Consider the following 23,541-nt stretch of genomic DNA (forward strand, 5'->3'; position numbering starts at 1 on the left):
ATAAATAGTAGCTGATGCTGTCACAACAACCTTAGATAATCAACCGAATTGTAAGAAACAAATAATTATCATTTGCAGAAAAAAAAAAGCCAAACCTGGCATATTTTTTGCCTTCCCTGTCCCCTGAAGCAGGAAATGTTAACACCTAATACGACTCTTGCCTTTTGTAGGATTCTTCAAGATACAGGAACTTTCTGGGACTCAATATTTGGGAACCTTCTGAACCCACTGCTATGTGCATAGGACATTCCAATTGCTTTAATACTTCACTTTCAATTCTTCCTAGTGCACACAATATTTACTAGCATGCAATAATATGGCGACATTTGTTTCAAGGGTGTTAATATTATTTGGCTTTCTTATTATGCCAAAAGACACCTTTGAACTGAGCTTCATTATGGGTGACTCTGTGGAGGTATCTATGCTGCTGTTCTGGTAGCGGTATGGAAATTAATTTGCCATTGCTTTCTTCCATAATGTCTTTTTGACTTCCCAGACTCTGGAATTTCTGATGGTCTCTCATCCGATGACTAACCAGATCCAGCCCTGCTTACTTTTGGAGACTCACTTTGAGTTGCTTACAGTAGAAGCTATCACCTGCGGCAACACAGATGATTCTATGGCAGGGGTCTTCAAACTTGGCCCTTTTATGACTTGTGGACTTCAACTCCCAGAATTCCTCAGCCAGGAGGAATTCTGGGAGTTGAAGTCCACAAGTCATAAAAGGGCCAGGTTTGAAGACCCCTGTTCTACAGGAAGAATAAATACATTACGTTTTTCATGAAAAAGGTATAATTCAGATTATAATCAGTGAGATGGTGCTGTAATCTTTCAGACTTTATACGACCTGTAAAACCAAGCTCAAATCATTCAATTTTTAGGAAAATTGAATGTCGAAATGGCCATAAGACCTGACCCTTTAGCTATCCTTGTGCTCATACAGAGAGATGAACACAGAAAGAGACCATTGCAATCAAGCCTGAAAGACGAAAAATAAAATAAAATCTAATGGCAATCATTTCTGCCATGAGTGCCAGCATAAAAGAACTAAATGGTGCAGCTATTAGGGACAATATGGAACCAAACGTCGCAGACTACAGTCAAAAAACCATAAAAACTGTGGAATAGGGAGGTGAAATGACAAAAGCCATCCACAAAATCTTTTAACTTTTGCTCGTACAAGACTAGCAACAACTTCAAATGACTTGTTCGGGGGGGGGGGGAGAACAATTCAAGGAGAAAACCTAACCTTAATCTAGTCTGATTCTTTGCAGAATAAAGTTACTTAGTTATATATGCTAAGATATATAAGTGGACTCACCCAATATAGACTTTTTCTTATATGAAGCAGGCCGATCATACAAAGATCTCTGGATGTCAGAATATTTCGACTTGTCTTTTCTTTCTAACATGGGCACATACTGAGTTGTGTCTGCTTGTTTCATATCCATATATTCACCATTATTTTCAAAGGACAGGATGACATAGCTGGAATTAAAAAGCACCGTAGCAATATAAAGAAACTGGAGTTTGAATATTTGCTGTATTTATTATACCGATCTGTTATTTCTAAATATTGAGAATATTTAGAATAGAATAGAGCTGGAAGGGATCTTGGAGGTCTTCTAGTCCAGCCCCCTGCTCAAGAAGGAGAACCTATACCATCTCAGACAAATGACTGTCTAGTCTCGTCTTAAAAATCTCCAGTGATGGAGCGCTCACGATTTCTGGAGGCAAGCAGTTCCACTGGTTAATTGTCCTCACTGTTAGGAAGTTTATCTTTAATTCCAGGTTGCTTCTCGCCTTGATTAGTTTCCATCCATTGTTTCTTGTCCTGCCCTCTGGGTGCTTTGGTGAATAACGTGACCCCCTCCTCTTTGTGGCAGCCCCAAATACTGGAATACTGCTATCATGTCTCCCCTGTTTCTTCTTTTCTTTAGACTAGCCAAACCCAAGTCCTGCAGCCATTCTTCCTATGTTTTAGTCTCCAGGCCTTGGATCATCTTAGTTGCTCTTCTCTGAATTTTTTTTTCCAAATTTTCAACATCTTTTTTTGTGCACTGAGGTGGTGCAGTGGTTAGAATGCAATACTTGCAGGTTACTTCTGCTAGGACTGCCGCTTGCCGGCAGTTCGGCAGTTCGATCCTGACCGGCTGAAGGTTGACTCAGCCTTCCATCCTTCCGAGGGTGGTAAAATGAGGACTCAGATTGTTGGGGGGGGGGAACATAGGCCGGGTAGGTGTGGCAGGGTGGGCGCGGCCTACTGGGTGGGCATGGCCAGTTCTATATCATTCGTGTCAAGGGGGCCTGTGGGGGCCTGGGCAGGAGTGGGACAGATCTGAGGGTCTCTGGCAGAAGGGGGTGGGACCAGGGCAAGTGACAAGGCATGGTCCACTGGAAGAGCGCCAAAACCCCTCCCCCAGAGCCCATCAAGCCGGATATAGGCAAGGGCCATTTGCTGGCCACTTCCAGGCGATGGTGCATTTCTTCCTCACAAAGGGTGACACCTCCCCAGCATGCACCCAGGAGGCGGGGCAGACGCAGCAGGGGCTGGTTCCTCGCTGTTTCCAAACGGCCTTGTGGAGCTAAGACTGAATGTGTTTCAGCATAGATGGCCACCACAAAATTGTACATTGGCTCCCGGCCGGCCTGGGCCAGGGCCAAGGCAGCGGTGGCCATTCCCTCACTGTTTCCAGGATGGCTTCGCGGGCCACATGAAACCACATTGCGGGCCGCATCCAGCCCCCGGGCCTTGTGTTTGACATGTCTGCCCTATACCATTTCAGACAACTTTCTTAAAAATCTCCAGTGTTGGCGCATCCACAGCTTCTGGAGGCAGGTTGTTCCACTGATTAATTGTAGGAAATTTCTCCTCAGTTCCAGGTTGCTTCTCTCCTTGATTAATTTTTATCCCTTGCTTCTTGTCCTGCCCTCAGGTGCTTTGGAGAAGAGCTTGACTCCTTCTTCTTCGGGGCAACCCCTGAGACATTGGGACACAGCTATCATGTCCCCACTCATCCTTCTCTTCCTTAGACTAGAGATACCCAATTCCAGAAACCGTTCCTTATGTGTTTGTCCAAAGACAATTTCTGTAGTCATGTGGCCAGCATGGCTATACGTTAAAGGCAGACGGGACAGATTAATATTGTCCCTTTGATTACTTTAGAGCTCAAGCTTACCTTCTCGTGCTTTCATCTGCAGAATTCATGCCAAAAATGTCCAGATCCTTCTTCGCCTTTTCCGGGTGCCGACTCAGAAAATTATCCCTATTTTTATGGAGGTAGTTCACCAAGTCTCCATAAAAACAGTACTCTGTTATGATGTATATTGGACCTAGCGAGGAGGAACAAAGCAGAATAGTTAATGCCTCCGGGAAGTCATGTTTGGAAACTAATCGAAGATCAATGATAGGGATTACGTCTCAATAACAATGATTCTTTCTTGGTGGACAAACTCCAAGAAGCATGAAGGAAGTCTTTGAATTCATCTCCCATTCTTGTCACAAAAGCAAAACGCTGAGAGCCTTAGGCACTCTCCCCAAATCTGCCTTTCGAGACATACCGTATATTCCGGCGTATAAGGTGACCCAGTGTATAAGACCCCCGACTTTGGCGCTGATTTTACCACTTGCAAAAGTCATCTTATACGCCGGAAAGTACGGTACTTAGTGGTCATCAGAGACTTTTTTACACTGAATTATACACATAAACGCCTAGAAAGTCATCTTATACGCCAGAAACTACCGTAATTTCCGGCGTATAAGACAACTCGGCGTATAAGACGATCCCTGACTTTGGCGCCGATTTTACCACTTACGAAAGTCATCTTTTACACCGGAAAGTACGGTATTTAGTGGTCATCAGAGACTTTTCTACACTGAATTATACACATAAACACGACCTTAAAGGCTGTCAGAAAGGTTCTGAAATCTGAATGTCAAGAACTACGAATGATAACCTACCATGTTCATAGCAACCTTTCTGTACTTGGAAGTGGTGGTGAGATTCAGCCGGTTTGCACCAGTTTGGCAGAACCGGTAGCTAATTTTTTGTTGCCCAGGCCCAGAATGGACTTCCGGAAGCGGCATCCAGACAGAGAACCGGTTGTTCACTTATTTCAGGGGTGTCAAACTCAATTTCACTGAGGGCCGCATCAGCATTGTAGTTGCCCTGGGGGGGGTGTGGCCAGAGTGGGTGCAGCTTACTGGGAGGGCGTGGATGGAGTGGGTGTGGCCTACTGGGTGGGCATGGCCAATTCTACATCATTCGTGTCAAGGGTGCCTATGGCGGCCTGGGCAGGAGTGGGACAGATCTGAGGGTCTCTGGCAGAAGGGGGTGGGACCAGGGCAAGTGCCAAGGCATGGTCCACTGGGGCAAATGCCAAGATGGCCATCACAAAATTGTACATTGGCTCCCGGCTAGCCTGGAACAGGGCCAAGGCAGAGGGCGCTGTTCCCTCACTGTTTCCAGGACAGCTTCGCGGGTAACATGAAACCACTTCGCGGGCCACATCCGGCCCCCGGGCCTTGTGTTTGACATGTTTGACCTATTTGAATCCCACCACTGCTTGGAAGTCTCTTGTCACTTCTTTCGATGGCTAAAGAGGCCGTGTTTGGCTTGGTGAGGTCTTAAATTATGCAATCCTGATAACATAGGATTGACAATAATTATAGAATAATTATGCTAGCTCCCAAACTTGGCGCCTCCCCGATGTGCTTGCCCTGCTGGCTAGTAATTCATAGGAGTTGTCCTTTGAGCAGATCTGGAGTTGTAGAAACCAACACATCTGAAGAACATCATGCTAGGAAGACTTGTATAGCAAACCGCAACAGTGATCGAGTAAAATGGCCAGCGTTTGATTTCTTAAATTACAGCCTACTCTTCTAAATACTAGCTCAACGAGAGCAGCCAGCCCTGCTGGTCTCTTTCTTTTTTTTCAAGCGAAAGGGACAAAAGAGAGGACGGCTAGAGAAATTTACCTGATTTTGTGCAGGCTCCTAACAGGTTGACAATGTTCAAGTGGGGCCCAAGATGGGTCATTATCTTTAATTCAGACATAAGAGCCTGCTTTTCGCTGGACCTTGCCGTTGCTGGTGGGAAAATACGGTACACAAGAGAGTTAGAATGTGTTATTCTAGAAATTACAGGTAGTCGTGACCACAGCTGAGCTCAAAATTTCTGTTGTTAAGTGGGTCTTGCCCCATTTTATGACCGATCTTGCCCCAGTTGTTAAGTGCCTCACTCCAGTTCATTAGTAACCCGGTTGTTAAGTGCATCTGACTTCCCCCATTGACGTTGCTTGTCAAAAGGTTGCAAAGGGTTGACCACGTGACCTTGGGACTCAGCAGTGGTCGTAAGTATGAACCAGTTGCCAAGCATCTGAATTTTGATCCCGTGACCGTGGGGATGCTACAAAGGTTGTAACTGTGAAAAATAAGTCACTTTTCCCAGTGCTGTGGTAACTTTGAACAGTCGCTAAATGAACTGTTGTAAGTCGAGGACAATCTGCACAGAAATAAGTTAGCATGGTTACTGTTTCTTTATGAACAGGAATCTTCTTGGGGAAAAAATAGTTTTCAAAAGAAGATCTGCTAGGGCAGGGATAGGCAGCCTTGGCTCTTTTATGACGCGTGGACTTCAACTCCCAGAATTCCTGAGCCAGCATGGCTCAGCTTGGAAACCTCTCCCTTTCCCCTCAGCATGGCTGGCTCAGGAATTCTGGGAGTTGACGTCCTCGAGTCATAAAAGAGCCAAGGTTGCCTACCTCTGGCCTAGGCCTAGGCCGCTTTATGACTCGTGGACTTCAACTCCCAGAATTCTTGAGCCAGCATGGCTCAGCTTGGAAACTTTTCCCTTTCCCCTCAGCATGGCTGGCTCAGGAATTCTGGAAGTTGAAGTCCTCGAGTCATAAAAGAGCCAAGGTTGCCTACCTCTGGCCTAGGCTGCTTTATGACTCGTGGACTTCAACTCCCAGAATTCCTGAGCCAGCCTGGCTCAGCTTGGAAACCTCTCCCTTTCCCCTCAGCATGGCTGGCTCAGGAATTCTGGGAGTTGAAGTCCACGCGTCATAAAAGAGCTGAGGTTGCTTACCCCTGTGCTAGGGAAAGAGAACTCCTTTCATTTTATTTGCTGATTCCTTAACTTGCTTAATAAATAAAGCAGCGCTATCTTCCTAGGGTGGACATTTCCCAGTGTAGATTGTTTCCTGAATCAGACTGTGAGCGCTGCAAAATTATTATTTTGCACCATGAATGACTTATGACCAGTACTCATACTTACAACTATCGCAACATCCCTACAGTCATGAGGCCAAAATTTGGGCACTTGGCAACAGTCGTATATTTACAACCGTGGCAGCATCCCTGGGTCACGTGATCGCCATTTGCAAACTTCCCAGCTGGCTTCGGACACACCGAAGTCAATGGGGGAAGGCGGATGTGCTTAATGACTGCATGATTCACTTAACAACGGCAGTAATTTACTTAACAAATGTGGGCATAAAATTGGGCGCAACTGCCTCGCTTAGCAATGGAAATTCTGGTTGCCCACGGTTGGTTGTGTGTTGATGAGTTCCTATATATAATTAGATTTTCTCAGCTCCGCTACTATGAACAGAAGTATCAACTGGTAACTTTATTCAATCCTTTAAAAAAAAAAAAGACTAGTCACATTAAATATTAAGTCTACAGGAAATACATTGAGCTGATTAATCTTTATTGCAAGCTCAAATGCTAATGAGATGGCATTCAAGAGAATGATGAGCTGAGATGAGATGGGGTGAGGTGAGATGAGGTAGGGTAGGGTGAGGGGAGGAGAAGAGAAGAGAAGAGAAGAGAAGAGAAGAGAAGATGGGATGGGACAAGGCAAGGCAAGGCAAGGCAAGGCAAGGCAACCTTTGTTGTCATTTTTTACTGTGGGCACAACAACACACGTCAAAAATGAAATTTAGTTGCCCATTCTCAAAGTGAACACATACATGACACACACCTAAACATTCTATATACAACATATACATGCTATATACAACGTATGTATAGACCAGTGGTTCTCAACCTTTTTAATGCCGCGACCCCCAACCGGTCGTAAGTCGAGGACTACTCAACTGGTGCAGCACCGTTTGCAAAATGGGACTTTTGGCGGGCTCAGCAGGGCAGAGACAGCCTGGACAATTCCTATTGGCTTTTGAAAGCCAATAGAATTAAACTCTATTCAAGAGAGTCTATTCTATTGGCTTTCAAAAGCCAATAGAATAAAAGGGAGTAGCACAGCTAAGGAAAAAGGGGGAAAAATGGCGGACTGCGTTGTTTAGCGACCCCCGTGAAATGGTTGTTCGACCCCAAATGGGGTCGCGACCCACAGGTTGAGAACCACTGGTATAGACCAACAGCCCTACATATACATAACATACGAATATTAAACACTGCCCATCTTGAATACATAACAGAATGATGCGGTATATCAGCTGTAAATGGAAAAAAAAATACTTACGTTTCAACATTTTCACAGCTACTTTCATCACTGGTTGTGACCGGCTTAATCCATATGCGGTTCCTTCCACTACTTTCCCAAAAGCTCCAGAGCCAAGGATTCGGCCTATAGGCGAGAGAATACAGTTGCTGAGAATTAACTCTGGAGTTATTTTTTTTCCTTTCGAGAGTTTTTCTAAATATGTGGCATGGGTAACTTCCGTAAACCTAGTAAAATCTACTAGTACCTTCTTCTTGAGCACTGGAAGCCTGTTTTTAATTAGGCAAGAGTTGAAACTCAAAAAAATATGGCCTTATTTCAATTCTGTACAGGATGCCCATCTAGCTACAATCTGAAGTGATAAAGTTGAGAAGTCCGCCATCTTAAATTATTACTTCACTTTCGCATAAAATAAGCGTGAGAAAAGATAGAAAGCAAGATGCCCTAAGTAAGCAGAAGTGCCTAAGCTCTCTTTTTTTTCATCATGTCACTATCAACAAGAGGACATTTGATTAGCTCCAGGCCAGAGAATAGAAACAGCATGAACTGCTCCAGTGTTACTGGGATTTGTCATGAAGCCCCATAAAAGAATTTTAAAAAAAATATTTTCCATTTCACTACGATAAGAATATCTTCCAAGAACCTATGGAGAAGATGGATAGATTATATTCAGAAAAAATACGGGACTACAAAGTTTCCTTTATTTTATGAGTAAATTTTATAGTAAATGTTCTAGGAGAGATTTGTTTTATGATGATGTAATTTAAGGGGAGTTAAGGGTTAAGTATGATTTTTTTTCCTTTTTTCTTTATTTTTCCTTTTTTCTTATTGTATATTGTTAATTTTGTTATTAATAACCCTGTATTCTGCTCTGGGAAGTGAGGGGGGGGGTTGCGGGTGGGTGGGTGGGTGAGTGGGTGGGTAAGGATAATATAGATATGGTAGTTTATGTGAGAGGTGCTACTTGGGCATTTCAACTATGCTGCGTTCCTTGTTTGAGAGGGATGAGAGGGGAGGAAGGTGTAGGGAAGATGTAGGATGGTAAGAGGAGAAGGGGAGAGGAAGAGAGTAGGAGGGGAGGAGAGAAAGAGGAGGGAAGTAGGGAAGGTATTAGAGAGGGTGGATGAAGCTTGGTGGGAACGGACAAGCGGCACCAATGGTTATGAATTTATCTTATCTTGTAAATTGTATTTTGTATGTTGAATAAATGGAAAATTAAAAAAAATTATTAAAAAAAAGGAAAAAAAAAAAGAATATTTTCCAAGAACCGAAAGGCCATAACAGTCTCACCTGTAGCCTTTTGAGCTGTTTGGGATGAAGGACCTGTTGCCAAGAGGATCAGCATAATAACAGTGTTGGAAGAAAACTTGAAGGCCTTCTAGTGTAACCCATTTCTGGTACATTATTAATTAATTAATTAATTAATTTATGAGACTTATATACCGCTTTAAGTGCAAGCACTCTCTAAGCGGTTTACACCAGTAAGCAATGTATATATATATATATATATTTACATTGCCCCCAACAATCTGGGTCCTCATTTTACCTACCCCGGAAGGATGGAAGGCTGAGTCAACCTTGAGCCGGTGAGATTTGAACCGCTGACCTGCTGAACACAGTCAGCTAAAGTGGCCTGCAGTACTGCACTCGCTAACTGCTGCGCCACCTCAGCTCTGAGGTTTCCTATGAAAAATTCCGAGACTCTTTTCTTGGCGGCAGCAACAATCGCAAGTCTTTGGGTGATCCTTACCTAGCACCAATCCATCCCTAGGAAATTCCCATCTTGAGTCATAGGGCAATTGCATAGGATCCACGTAGATGTACTCGTGGCCATCGGGACTGATCGACTCAATGACTCTCCATCTGATCTCATATCTGGGTTTCTGCGCAAAAGAAGGCATGGAAGGTCAGCTCCATCCCAATACGTTAAACCGTGCAGAAGTTGAGTTAGAGCAGTGGTTCTCAACCTTTCTAATGCCGCGACCCCATAATACAGTTCCCCATGTTGTGGTGACCCCCAACCACTTATACATCACCGGGTGCTAGGGGTGTGGCCAAAGAAAAGGGGGAAAAAATGGCGGACAGCCTTGTTTGGCGACCCCCGTGAAATGGTCGTTCCACCCCAAATGGGGTTCCGACCCACAGGTTGAGAACCACTGGTTTAGAGAAAGGATTTCTCCTTACCTGCTTCCATATGATCACCAGGACAATCAGCGCGATTATTACAATCACCAGGAGCACGAGGACAGCTGCCGCCACCGTGAGTTCCGATCTTAATGCTATAAAGGAGAAGCACAGAGGATTCGTTCGTTCCTTTTTTTAAAGCAAACTAACTTTTCATTCTGACTTCACTGGTATTAACATAGGACAGGCATGGCTGGCTGGGGAATTCTGGGAGTAATAATAATAATAGTAGTAGTAGTAGTAGTAGCAGCAGTAAAAGTAATAATAAAGTTGGAAGGGACCTTGGAGGTCATCTAGTCCAACCCCCTGCTCAGGCAGGAAACCCTATACCATTTCAGACAAATGGCTGTCCAGTCTCTTCTTAAAAACTTCCAGTGTTGGAGCATTCACCGCTTCTGGAGGCAGGTTGTTCCACTGGTTAATTGTTCTGTCAGGAAGTTTCTCCTTAGTTCTAGGTTGCTTCTCTCCTTGATTAGTTTCCACCCGTTGCTTATTATCCTGCCTTCAGGTGCCTTGGAGAATAGCTTGACTCCCTCTTCTTTGGGGCAGCCCCTGAGATATTGGAACACTGCTATCATGTCCCCCCTCGTCCTTTTCTTCATTAGACTAGACATACCCAATTCCAGCAACTATTCTTTATATGTTTTAGCCTCCAGTCCCCTAATCATCTTTGTTGCTCTTCTCTGTACTCTTTCTAGAGTCTCAGCATCTTTTTTACATCGTGGTGACCAAAACTGGATGCAGTATCCCAAGTGTGGCCTTACCAAGGCCTTGTAAAGTGGTATTAATACTTCACGTGATCTTGAAGTCCACAAGTCTTAAAGTGGCCAAGTTTGATGACCCCCTGACATAGGAATTAGGCAAGCCTAATAAAGTTAACCTACAAAAACTCATGCAATCATCCTACATTGCGTGCCAGCAAAAAAACAAAAGCCAATCTTTCCAAATTAAGCCATTTAAAAATTATATAGTTCACTTCCCTTCTGTTTCTGTCCTCTGTCATCCTTGTTAAAAACAAAAGCAAAGGAAATGTGTGGGAACAAGCCCCATGAAATAACAAAGAAGACAAACCCTCTTTTGTCTAAGAGGTTTATGGCTGTTACTGTTCCTTTGACAGATACATTGCAAACTAAAAAATCTGTCACATCCATGCATGTAGTCCTCAACTTACAACAGTTTGTTTAGTAACCACTCAAACTTACAACGGCGCTGAGAAAAAGTGGCTGACGACCATTTTTTACACGTATGATCATTACAGCATCCCTGTGGTCACGTGATTTACATTTAGATGCTTGGCAACGGGTTCATATTTACGACGGTTGCAACGTTCCCAGGATCATGTGATCCCCTTTTGTGATCTTCTGACAAGCAAAGTCAATGGGGAAGTCAGATTCGCTTAACAACCGTGTTACTAATTTAACAACTGCAGTGGTTCACTTAACAAATGTAGTAAGAACAGTCGTAAAATGGGGCAAAACTCATTTAACCAATTTCTCATTTAGCAACCTAAATTGTGGTGGTTAATTCAAGGACTACCTGTACATGCTTAATCTGTTATTTTATAAAAGCTAGCCTAAATTTACATGTTTTTATTTTTAATGTGTACTTATTTTCAGATATATGTGCTACATCAAATGGATCTTTCCTCATTGTAATTATGTCTTCTTAAAAAAAAAATCTGACGTTGTGCTGTTTTGGGGTTGAGGAAGTACTTTAATCTTGTGTCCTTGAATGTGTTCATTAAATTCAGTTGAACTTATTCCTAGGAAAATGTATAGAATATTGTCATCTTCGGCCCTTGACTCTGATGGAGAAATTAAGAATGAATTTGTTTCCCTCAGAAATAAATCCCAGTGTCTTTAATTAATCTTCATTAGTCACAGATCGGCTGTTCAATAAATCTTCTTTGTACACATTTACCTCACAATAAATATAATGAATTCAATAAGGTTCATTACTTCTGGAACGGAACTCACTTTCCTGTTTTTATTACAACAGGAAAGATTTAAAAAAGTATTCTCTTTCAGAAGTAATACTTAATTTTGGCAATTATTTAATACCTACATGAGAACTAATTAAGTACTTAATTTTAGCTGAATTGAGCTCTCATTTTTAATCTATGTGCATCTGTTATGTTGATGTTCTCTTGTTTGAGATTAAAGTCTCATATCAATATTTCTTCTACTTTTCTAAAAACAAATTCTGAGATTCTAAACTTAGAATCTTCATACTGTGCCAGCTAAAGTTTCAGAAGTTTTAGTACAGCACTGATATGAACAGTAAGCAGAAATTGTTTTCAGTCTGCCATAATTCCCCATCTACTGCTTTTTGACTGTTTGCTTTTGTTTTGAACAAATGTAGTCTAGCATTTGGGAAATGAAGATGTTTTTTAATGACCTGTCAGAATTTGTTTCTGGAAGATATTTTTACGCTTTTCTACCAAACAGTGTTGAAAGCAGCAAATAATATAAATTAAGATAAGATTAAAAGAGAATTGTAGGTGTCTAAAAAGCCAATGAAAAGATAAATATTTATAATAAATAGATAAACGCTATTGCCAGGGTGTGTGGGATGTATTGCATTTTGTATACGGGGCTTATTCCTTTAAGTTGCCAGGAGTCACCGTGAGTTGGACAGTCACATACATATTTCTTTAATATATAAATAAATAAAAGTTATCAGTCAACTAAATCAGCTGGGCAAAGGTAATGGAGACAGATTTTTCCTTTATACCAGGGTTCTTCAAACTTGGCCCTTTTATGACTTGTGGACTTCAACTCCCAGAATTCCTAAGCCAGGCTGAGGAATTCTGGGAGTTGAAGTCCACAAGTCATAAAAGGGCCAAGTTTGAAGAACCCTGCTTTCTACCATAACTCTAAACAAAGTTATCTTATGGAAATTTGCCCACAGTATAGGAATTGTCCCTCATTAAGTACAACTGTCATACTGCTTCAAATGAGACAGATTGCAAAACAGGTAGTCCTCGAATTCATAAACTATTCATTTAGTGACCATTTAAAGTTACAACGGCATTGAAAAAAAGTGACTTATGACCGTTTTTCACACTTATGTCCATTGCAGCATCCCCATGGTCACGTGATCAAAATTCAGCTGCGTGGCAACTGGCTCATATTTATGACAAGTTTGCAGTGCAGTTGCGTGATCCCCTTTTGCGACCTTCTGACAAACAAAGACAATGGGGATTGACTTAACAACCCTGTTACTAACTTAGTAACTGCCGTGATTCACTTAACAACTGTGGCAAGAAAGGTCCTAAAATGGGGCAAAACTCACTTAACAATTGTCTTGCTTAGGAACAGAAATTTGGGGCTCATTTGTGGGTTATCTGTATTTAAAATACTCATGAAAACTCCACACGTTGGCTCTGAATAATAAGTTACCATTACCTTAAAACAGAGTCCCCAACCCCCGGTTTGTGGACCGCCACCGGTCCACGGCATGCCAGCAACCGGTCCGCATAAATAAGCAAAGCCCCATCCGCGGGATGCAGACAGCACACGAAACCACGCCCCCTCCGGTCCGTGGAAAAACCTCACTCCATGGAACCGGTCCCTGGTGCCCAAAAGATTGGGGGACGCTGCCTTAATACATTTGATTGGGTGTCTAAACAGGTGAAAGTCTTCTAAGTTAAACTAATTAACATAAAATCAAAAAAAATTAACTTACTAGGAGCCACAAGCTTTAGTTCTCTTGTAACAGTACGAAGGTCATTCTTAGCCATACATCGAACAGCCATGATGTCTTCCACCTTCTGAAAAGTCACCTGGCTGGCTACCATGTTCCTCTCATCAAGATGAGTCTCCACCGTAACGTCAGAGATATTGTTGGTCAGGAGGGTCCATGAGGTGTCATTGTTGCATCTAGAGAGAAATCGCTTTTTGATTGATCCCGCCCCAAAAAAGTCTTCCTTTACTGAAGACTATTTAGTGAACAAATACCTTGACGTGCATCGGGACATACCCAAGCAGCATCAAAATTTTCTTTGAACATTTATTAATATCACAACAACATTTCAGGAGTATTAAGAATGGTTCCATGTACATCAGTGGTTCTCAACCTGTGGGTCGGGACGACCATTTCACGGGGGTCGCCAAACAACGCAGTCCGCCATTTTTTTCCCCCTTTTCCTTAGCTGTGCTACTCCCTTTTATTCTATTGGCTTTTGAAAGCCAATAGAACAGACTCTCTTGAATAGAGTCTAATTCTATTGGCTTTCAAAAGCCAATAGGAATTGTCCAGGCTGTCTCTGCCCTGCTAAGCCCGCCAAAAGTCCCATTCTGCAAACGGTGCTGCACCAGTTGAGTAGTCCTCGACTTATGACCGGTTAAGTAGTCCTCGACTTACGACCGGTTGGGGGTCGTGGCATTAAAAAGGTTGAGAACCACTGATGTACATGGACAAATCTCAGCTTTTATCCTTCATTCCAAAGGGTTTGACAGATTTATAGCATGCTTTTCACACAAAACTTAAGCTTAGGAAATATTGTTAGATGCAGTTCATAAGGTTGACTTATTACTAATTTTGGGTTTTAAATTATATATCACTCCAACACACAAGGGGTATCTGTTTCTATAAGGAAGAAAACAATAGTTGTTGAGTAGACATCGTGTAAGAGAAATGATTAACCATTGCTGTTAGTCCAACTCTGTTTAGGAAATCTTGTCTCTTGGGTTGTTTAAAAATACGTTATATGCATTCACACATTTAACAATACATTGACTGCACCCAAATTAAAAATTCAAGAGGCATTTTAATCAATATAAATGGTATTCCCACTCCCAAATCTGCAATCTTTACCTCAGCGATGTCCAAACGTATTTTCAAATGGTTTCAACTCCCATAATCCTTTAGCCACTCTCTATCCTGACTGTCCATTGCCATTTTGTATTACTACTTTATTGTTAGCTAATAAATGACTCCCAGTTTCGGAGTTATGGGAATTGAAATGCAATACAAACTGGAAGGCGCCCAGTTGAGGAACATATATATTATGAAAAGGATGTAGTAAACATGTCGTTATACCAGCCAGCTAAAGCCACACAAGGCAGCCAAAATCAAAGGCCTTACTTCTTAATGTCCTTGCAAACCAGCCATTCCACATCGGGGAGGGGTGTCCCTTCTGCCAAACATTTGACTGTCTGCCCAACAGAGCCGTGGTGATTATCTACCAGGTCCCGAATTAAAGCTGGAACTGGAAAGGGATAAATTGGGAAGAGCATGTAAGAAGTTTGTCTGCTGGAGCTGGTTTCTTCGGAGCCAGACTATTTTTGAATTCACATCTGCCTGGCAGACACAGTTGTTTCTTGAGGAAATGCAGCTTCAGAAATGGAGGCCTTTTTGGGGGGGGGGGAGGCTTGTGTTCCCTGAGACAGGATAGTCTCCTGCATTATATGAATTATCTATGCTTATTTACCTGAAATACTTTTCTCTTAACTCAAGTGAGATGAAGTTTAATTAGACATCCATATAAATTTGACCCTATCATGCAGTTCTGTGATTGCTTGCCTAAAAGGAGAGTAGTTCACCATAAGTTACTTCTAAGTAGGAAGATTGCAGTACTAGATGGCAATACACTGCACATTTTCCCAGAGGTAGCCCCAACTAAACATAGTCACAAGCTGAATCTGGTGGGTTTGGGATCTGTTGAACTTCCCTTGGTCTCAGCCAATGTGGCACAACAGAATGCTTGCAACTCATGAGAGCTGAAATCTAGTATATATGGAAATCACTACCATGAAGATCATTGATAGGAGATCAAGCTACTGATAGTTTATGTGTAGTCCTCTTTTAGCATAGCAAAATTGGGACAAACAGCTTGGTCAGTAAACAAAGCAGCCACCAAGTGAAACCAGGACTGTGCTTATGATTTGACTTCAGCTTTCCTTTGCTTTACAGACCTGCAAAGGTTATAAATGCGAAGACTGGTTACTTGTTCGTTACCACTGTAACTGCAAACAGTCTCTAAAGAGTCAGCAATGTTCTGGATACAGAATATCTGGGGCCATTTTGACCATAATACACTATAGGCCAGGGGTAGGCAACCTTGGTTCTTTTATGACTTGTGAACTTCAACTCCCAGAATTCCCGAGCCAGCCATGCTGAGGGGAAAGGGAGAGGTTTCCAAGCTGAGCCATGCTGGCTCAGGAATTCTGGGAGTTGAAGTCCCTGAGTCATAAAAGAGCCAAGGTTGCCTACCCCTGGTATAGGCAGCTGGATAAGATATTGTATTTAACAAGTCTTCTGCACCCATATTTCTCTGAAAAAAATGTGAGGAATCAAGACTTAAACTGACTATTTCAACTTAAAATCAGCTAATTCAATTTTCAATCTTAACAAAGCATTTCTTATCTCAGAATTTAGGCTGCCAATGCTCATTATTACTTGATAAATAATCAGAACATTAAATTATTTCAGTCATTTGACATGCAGTATTACCAGAACTTCAATATAAGTGTCATTTACCAGAGAAAGTTTTTTTTTTAATCCAAAAAGATTTTTTTTATTTTCTATCATGGGAGTTTGCCATAGTGAAAACAATTCCTTATTTACTAATTGAAGCCTACAGCAGTTCTCTGAATCATTTATTTATTTAAAGATTTACCTTGATACACATCGAGAACTTTACAGTAAATCTAATCAGTATGAATAGCAAATGATCCTCCCATAGAAGTCACAAAATGGCCATTAACAGTCAGTTTCCCAATCAGTTCATTTTACAAATGTATAAATCCAAGCATTCAGAAGCAAAAGGAACTTTCTGATTTTAGCTAAAGCATTATGCATTGTTATTACAGATCCTGTGATAAAAAATTAATACACTTCTCTCCACGTCAAAGAGAAACGCTCTCCTAAAGCAGCATTTACCATCTGCAAGTTGTACAAAAACATTTACAATCTACGAGCCAATTAATTGAAGCCCTTTTTAAGGACGCAAGTAAATAAAACATTATCTGATAGCACTGAATGGAAACAGATCTCTATGAACTCTTTCCAAATTTCTTCCTTAAACATGGTCATCAGGGTAAGTTCTGCGCTAAATGCTTATTTTGCTCTGCCATTCCTTATCCCTTTAATGTGCCCCTTCCTCTCTCCAAATTAAAACCTCATGGATGGGACCACATCTGCTTTTCAGCCAGGCACAGCAGATGTTGAAGTATGTTGACTGAAATAATTCCCAGACTATCATCCACCAGTATCAGCAAGCAAGCACTATTTTCCTACATAATTTGCTAAGTTACTGGCTGAATTTCAGAAGCACTATTTATACCAGTTCATCTATACCAGAAGTGGGCAACCTTGGCTCTTTTATGACTTGTGGACTTCAACTCCCAGAATTCCTGAGCCAGCCATGCTGAGGGGAAAGGGAGAGGTTTCCAAGCTGAGCCATTGCTGGCTCAGGAATTCTGGGAGTTGAAGTCCACGAGTCATAAAAGAGCCAAGGTTGCCTATCCCTGATCTATACCCATCTATTTTTTTTTCTTTTCTGACCTTCCTGCTTCAATGTGTTACTAAAGTGAAACTTCAATCCCTCTTCAAATAAGTTGCACAAAGGAGGGTTTTCTTTTATTTGATCATCACAAGAATTGAGAAGGTGGATTAATTATATTCAAAAGAAATGTGAAACTGATAAGTATTATCTTACATACGTGTAGATGTTAGATAATTATTAATAGTTTTAATTATATTATTATTTTTGTTTTAATTTGTTAATATTTGTTTTGAAAAGGAGTTAAAGTGCGTTATGGTTTTGTTTGATAGTATACCGTATATTCCGGCGTATAAGACGACTTTTGCGTTAAAATCGGCGCCGAAGTCGGGGGTCGTCTTATACGCCGAGTCGTCTTATACGCCGGAAATACTGGTAGTTTCCAGCGTATAAGACGACTTTCTAGGCATGCGACTTGGCGCCGAAGACGGGGGTCTTATACGCCGGGTCGCCTTATACGCCGGCATATTCGGTAATTGGTTTATGTTAGATAGATTATGTTTGTTTATTTGTCACCCTGTAATCAGCTCTGGGAAGTGGGGGAGGGGGGGAAGGGATGGGAGGGTTTATATTGTAAATTTTTTTAAAAAAATTAATAAAAAAAAGAATTTTGAGATGTGTGTTACCAGTGGCCTTCATAGCTGATCTGGCATTCTAAGCTGTTCCTCAATATTACATTTACCCGTCAGACGATATGTTATATTTATACCTCATGTGCTTCCCGTGTGATGTGTGTAATGTTGGCTTGTCCCCTTTTACAGGTTTACCTTGTATGAGCAGGGAGAAAGTGTATCTTTGAATTTCGTCCTCATTCTGTGCTACCAGTGTATAATATCCACTGTCTTCTTCCTTGGCACGAATTAATTTTAATACACTCTGATATCTGTGAGAATAATTTTAAAAAAACGTGATTAAAAAAAAATAGCACAGCACAGCAGGAAGCAAATCATTATTTTAATGGAGACCAAAATATATGTATCCGAAAAGACTCACTTAGACCCAAATGCCACAATTCTGAAGTACCTCTTCTCTCTGATCCTAAATCAATTTATAACATTTATATCCCGTTTTTACTACTGACAAGAGTTAAGATCACTGGCCTTACTTCTTTTCAACCAAAGAAAATTGGAGGTTTGGGGACTTATAGTCTGATTCAGAACACAGGCAGCAGATTGATTATACAAACAATAAACATGAGATTTGGAACTGGTTTAATTGCTGTTACAGTGAAAGATAGAGCAGAAGGGGAAGAAAACAAGGATTGTGGGAATGGAAGGTTCAGATTATAGACAGGTGGTGGGTATATTATAGGGTCAGTATTTGCAATGATTTCGAACGAAAAGGGTTAACAATTTATGTCTACCTGGCACTGACCAACAAAGAAACAAGGAATAAACCAGAATTATTCTATGTTGTGTTCAACCAATACTTCATCTTAGAATCATAGCGTTAGAAGGGACCTTGGAGGTCTTTTAATCCAAACCCCTGACCATAGTAGGAAACCTTATATCGTTCTGGACAAAGGGTTATGCAATCTTTTCTTGAGAACCTCCAGCATATCTTTTGACAAAGACAAAATCATTGATCAAACATAGGCAACCTTGGCTCTTTTATGACTGGTGGACTTCAACTCCCAGAATTCCTGAGCCAGCCATGCTGAGGGGAAAGGGAGAGGTTTCCAAGCTGAGCCATACTGGCTCAGGAATTCTGGGAGTTGAAGTCCACAAGTCATAAAAGAGGCAAGGTTGCCTACCCTTGGACTATAGACTGAGAACTAGGGAAAATTTTCAGAGAGGTGTATCCTGGAATGAAGATTATTCCGTGAGGAGAATAAATAATTTTTGAGAAGAAACCTTGTTTCCCAAATGGTGGGTTCAGTGGTGAAGAAACCACCAATCCATGACAGGCTAGTTCCTTTACCTGGTTTCTTGGATTTGCTTGGAACTGGTTACAATCTCTGTGAGATTCTCCATCAGTGTGACGTTGTCCTTTAGCCAAAACAACCTTGGCTCTGGATATGCATAGACATAAATTACAAAGTTTTTGACTTCGTGTAGATTGACGGCCTCCGCGGGCTTGAAATGGGGCTCCAAATGAATGAACCCTTTATCTGTAGGAAGACAATAGTTCCATGACCACCTTTGTTGCCATTCTCATGAGCAATCATAGCGTGAAAAGGAGAAACAGGCTCTACCGTGAACGTAGATGGCAATCCTTTCCATTTTCTTAAAATCTTTAGTCACGTGTCTAACAGCACATTCATAATCTCCGCTGTCCTTCACTGATGCATCTGGAATGGTTAAATTATAAATCAGCTTCTGAGCTGGAACTTTGATGTCGTCAAGGGAGATTATTCCTTTATTCTTCTGCACATGGGAGAGAGGGAATGGAACAGATAGTCAAGACAGAAATCTTTTTAAAATAAGACATCTACCGAAAATATTATGCTATCTCATCGGTCTCCGTGTACCCAAGGATTTTCAGAGGAAGCCCCATTCTGGATTCCATATTTGTCAAAGGTGTCTAATTAGGTGGTGTCACAGATGTCTAATTAAGAAGAGAAGAGGAATTTAACATGTATTAGTTAATTGTTGGAACCTAGACAATGTGTTGCTGATAAAATATTAAGTATATATATATATATATATATATATATATATATATATATATATATATATATATATATATATATATGGTTAATAACACTAAAAATATGAACCCTGGGAATATTCATATTTAAAATAAGATGAGCACCAGGGTGATAAAACCATAAAAGTTTAATTTAATTTAAAATCGCCAAGCTTTCGCCGTCACCTGCCGGCATCCTCAGGGCTTAAGACGCCAGGTAGTGAGAGAGTCTCTTATAAGCAAGCCAAAGTCTGCTCTCTTTAATTCTTTAATTCTTTGTCAGAAAAAGAAATTTGGATTTGTAATGTTTCGCAGTTGCGACTTGAGCCTGCTTAACGCCCCTAGTTGGGGGCTGGAAGGCAAAAGAGATTGTAAAAAAAGTAAAACTGCAGTATAGCAGTTAAAAAAAAATGTCAAGGTGTAATCAATTAGACATCTGTCTGAAAAACTTCCTGCATATATATATATATATAGGTCTTTGGTTATTCGGGTTTTCTCCCGTGTCAAATTGGAAGTGTCTTGGCGACGTTTCGACGAAGTCTCATTCATCATCTTCAGGCTGGTGTTTTCGGCTTTGTGCTTCTAGGAGCAATGTGTGATCATAGCTGTTTCTTCCTTTTAACTGCCAGTGGGGGTATGAACTGGTTGGGTGAGAGCCTGGCTGTGTTCTGATTGGGTGGAGGTGTGTTCTGATTGGTTAGGAGCTTGGCTGTGCTCTGATTGGATGGGGGGTTGGTTGTGCTCTAATTAGATGGGGGAGTGTTCTGTTTGGGTGGGGGCTTTGTTGTGCTCAGGTTAGTCTGAGTTGCAGGGGGATGTGAGAACACAGAACACAGCCAGGCTCTCACCCAATCAGTTCATACCCCCACTGGCAGTTAAAAGAAAGAAACAGCTATGATCACACATTGCTCCTAGAAGCACGAAGACGAAAACGAAAACACCAGCCTGATGATGACGAATGAGACTTCGTCAAAACGTCGCCAAGACACTTCCAATTTGACGCGGGAGAAAACCCGAATAACCAAAGACCTACATACAAACACCCGCGAAAACCTCAGGTGTATACACACACACACACACACACACACACACACACAGTATATGTGTATATATATATATATATATATATATATATATATATATATATGTGTATATGTGTGTGTATATATATATATATATATATATATATATATATATATATACACATACACATACACACATACATACATACACACACACACATATATATATTTGGATTGCTAACAAAGAGTTAAAGGGAAGCTGGTATAGCTATTTCGAGCTCCTTAGCTTTCATCAGCTGCTTGCACATTAGGCAGCTATATATGATTGAAAACCTTGAGAACTGCAAGTCTAGCTGTGTTAGTTTTATGTGTATAATATAATCTTTAATAAAATTATTGGAAAAAGAAAAAAAGAAGAGAAGAGGTGAAGGCTCTAGTCGACTGGTGCAATAAAAGTAACCTGGTTTTAAATGTTGATAAAACAAAGGAGATCATTGTAGATTTTCAGAAAGAGCCGGCATAGTCATACTCCACTATACTCCACTCATTATCAAGGATGCAGCTGTAGAGATGGTCATCAGTATTAAGTATCTGGGGGTGCAGACAACTAACAATCTGAATTGGTCTCTCCACACGTCATCCTTAGTGAAGCGTGCAAACCAGCGTCTACATTTCTTGCGTCGGATGAGGAGAGCACATCTTTCTCCTTCTGTCCTGACCACTTTTTACAGAGGCACGACTGAGAGCATCTTAACAAACGGCATCACTGTCTGGTTTGGTGGCAGTAGTGCCTCAGATAGAAGGTCCATACAGAGAGTGGTAAGGACAGCCAAGAAAATTATAGGAAGCTCGCTTCCTCTTATTCAAGATGCTGCTTATAAGCGCTATCTGCTTAGAACTCAAAGCCTTGTTAGAGACCCCACACACTCACTTTATGGTCTGTTTCTGTTGCTTCCCTCTGGGAGGAGGTTTCGAAGTATTTATAGCAGGACTACCCGATTCTGTTAATAGCTTTGTTCCCTATGCCATCCTTCTGGGTAAACTCACAAAATTTGTTTTTCTCGCCATGCACACATATACATAACCTGAACTATTTATTTATTTATGAGACTTATATACCGCTTTAAGTGCAAGCACTCTTTAAGCGGTGTACACCAAGTAAGCAATGTATATATATGTAGGTCTTTGGTTGTTCGGGTTTTCTCCCGCGTAAAATTGGAAGTGTCTTGGCGACGTTTTGACGAAGTCCCATTCGTCATCTTCAGGCTGGTGTTTTCAGCTTCGTGCTTCGAGCAGCTATATATATAATATATATTATATATATATATATATATTATATATATATATATATTTACATTGCCCCCAACAATCTGGGTCCTCATTTTATCTACCCCGGAAGGATGGAAGGCTGAGTCAACCTTGAGCCGGTGAGATTTGAACCGCTGACCTGCTGAACACAGTCAGCTACAGTGGCCTGCAGTACTGCACTCTAACTGCTGCGCCACCTCGGCTCAACTAGTCTGTGTTGTTTCTCTGTGTCATGTAATATATGTGGGTATATGCCTAATTCTGTGTTTATTTATTTGTTTGTTTTTGTCCTATTTATGTAGTGTATATCGGAGGTGGTGACCCTTTGAGAGCTGTATGCAACGGAATTTCATTTTAACGTATGCCGATCGGTGTAGATTCAAAGTGACAATATAGTTATTAGTTAGTTATTAGTTCTGTGGGTTGGAGAGTCCAAAACTTTAGGAAGAGACAAGATTAGAGAAGTCTGCTTTGGATTATGACTTAAAGACATTTGCAAATAATCATGTTCTTTCATCAGCAGAAGTGTAACATGTGAGCAACTATACAAAAACCATTTTTGTTGTATTATATTTTCCAGGTTTGTGGAAGTGTTATTATTCTTCTTCTCCCACTTCCTGTCAAACTCATATGTTACTCATCTCCCCATAACATTTTGCAAAGCTCTGCATGCTTGCTAACCATTAAATCTTGACAGTTGACCAAGCAAATACATTTAACAATTGGCCTTTCTTTCAAATGTTTTTATCCGGACGTTTTCTTTTTAAAAATACGGAATTAAAGCCCCACCCACGGTATCCTCCAGCCATTTAGTCAACAACAAAAAGGGATATTTACCACTTTCCCCGGATAATTCCACTCTAGGTTCACCACTTCATTATCCAAGACCACACAAGTAACGATAATGGTTTCTCCTGTTTTATATACAGTCTTGGGGGACTCAATTTCAACATGAAGGTATGATGGAGCTGGAAGAGGATTAAACATTTTAAGGAAATAATATGCATAGAACATCATTCCCTTGAATGCCTTATTTTTCTCTGTATATTAAGGAGAACATCAACATTAACGACGTGGTGGGAAGAAATTTGTTAAACTAAATCGTAGTATTTTCAACTGTCATTTATGGGGCCAATTCAGGGCATTTGGGGTTTTCTGAGTTCAAAGAACGAATAGAATTCTGCATCCCATTTGCTCTATAAAATAAATAACATATTTGAATCATTAAAAGGATGGAACAGAGTCCTCTTTTGGATTCAAAAGCAGGAATCTAGTTGCAGATGTGGAACAGGGCACACTGTTGTCTCAATTATTCTCCTCCCAGCACCTGGTGCCTCAAGACTCATCCTCAATCTGCCTGAATGAGGGAATACAGATAGTCCTCGATTTACAACAGTTCATTTAGTGAACATTCAAAGTCACAACA

General features: G+C 41.1%; 1 protein-coding gene across 4 annotated transcripts in view; it reads right to left on the minus strand.

The window, feature by feature from the left end:
* PDGFRA (platelet derived growth factor receptor alpha) overlaps positions 1–23,541 on the minus strand; it is a 68,185-nt gene that overhangs the window by 18,188 nt on the left and 26,456 nt on the right. For all 4 annotated transcript variants that reach the window (XM_039362896.1, XM_039362898.1, XM_039362897.1 and 1 more), the window contains exons 5-16: positions 22,953–23,083; positions 19,352–19,523; positions 19,078–19,267; positions 17,925–18,040; positions 14,739–14,862; positions 13,338–13,531; positions 9,651–9,745; positions 9,217–9,349; positions 7,488–7,592; positions 4,979–5,089; positions 3,180–3,333; positions 1,322–1,488 (exon numbers count right to left, since the gene is read on the minus strand). In XM_039362896.1, the coding sequence (XP_039218830.1) occupies positions 1,322–1,488; positions 3,180–3,333; positions 4,979–5,089; positions 7,488–7,592; positions 9,217–9,349; positions 9,651–9,745; positions 13,338–13,531; positions 14,739–14,862; positions 17,925–18,040; positions 19,078–19,267; positions 19,352–19,523; positions 22,953–23,083 (1,692 nt within the window). The remainder of the gene's footprint in view (positions 1–1,321; positions 1,489–3,179; positions 3,334–4,978; positions 5,090–7,487; positions 7,593–9,216; positions 9,350–9,650; positions 9,746–13,337; positions 13,532–14,738; positions 14,863–17,924; positions 18,041–19,077; positions 19,268–19,351; positions 19,524–22,952; positions 23,084–23,541) is intronic.

The sequence above is a fragment of the Crotalus tigris genome, unplaced genomic scaffold, assembly GCF_016545835.1.
Source record: "Crotalus tigris isolate CLP2741 ecotype Arizona unplaced genomic scaffold, ASM1654583v1 scf7180000019483.1746242, whole genome shotgun sequence".
Taxonomy (NCBI): Eukaryota; Metazoa; Chordata; class Lepidosauria; order Squamata; family Viperidae; genus Crotalus; species Crotalus tigris.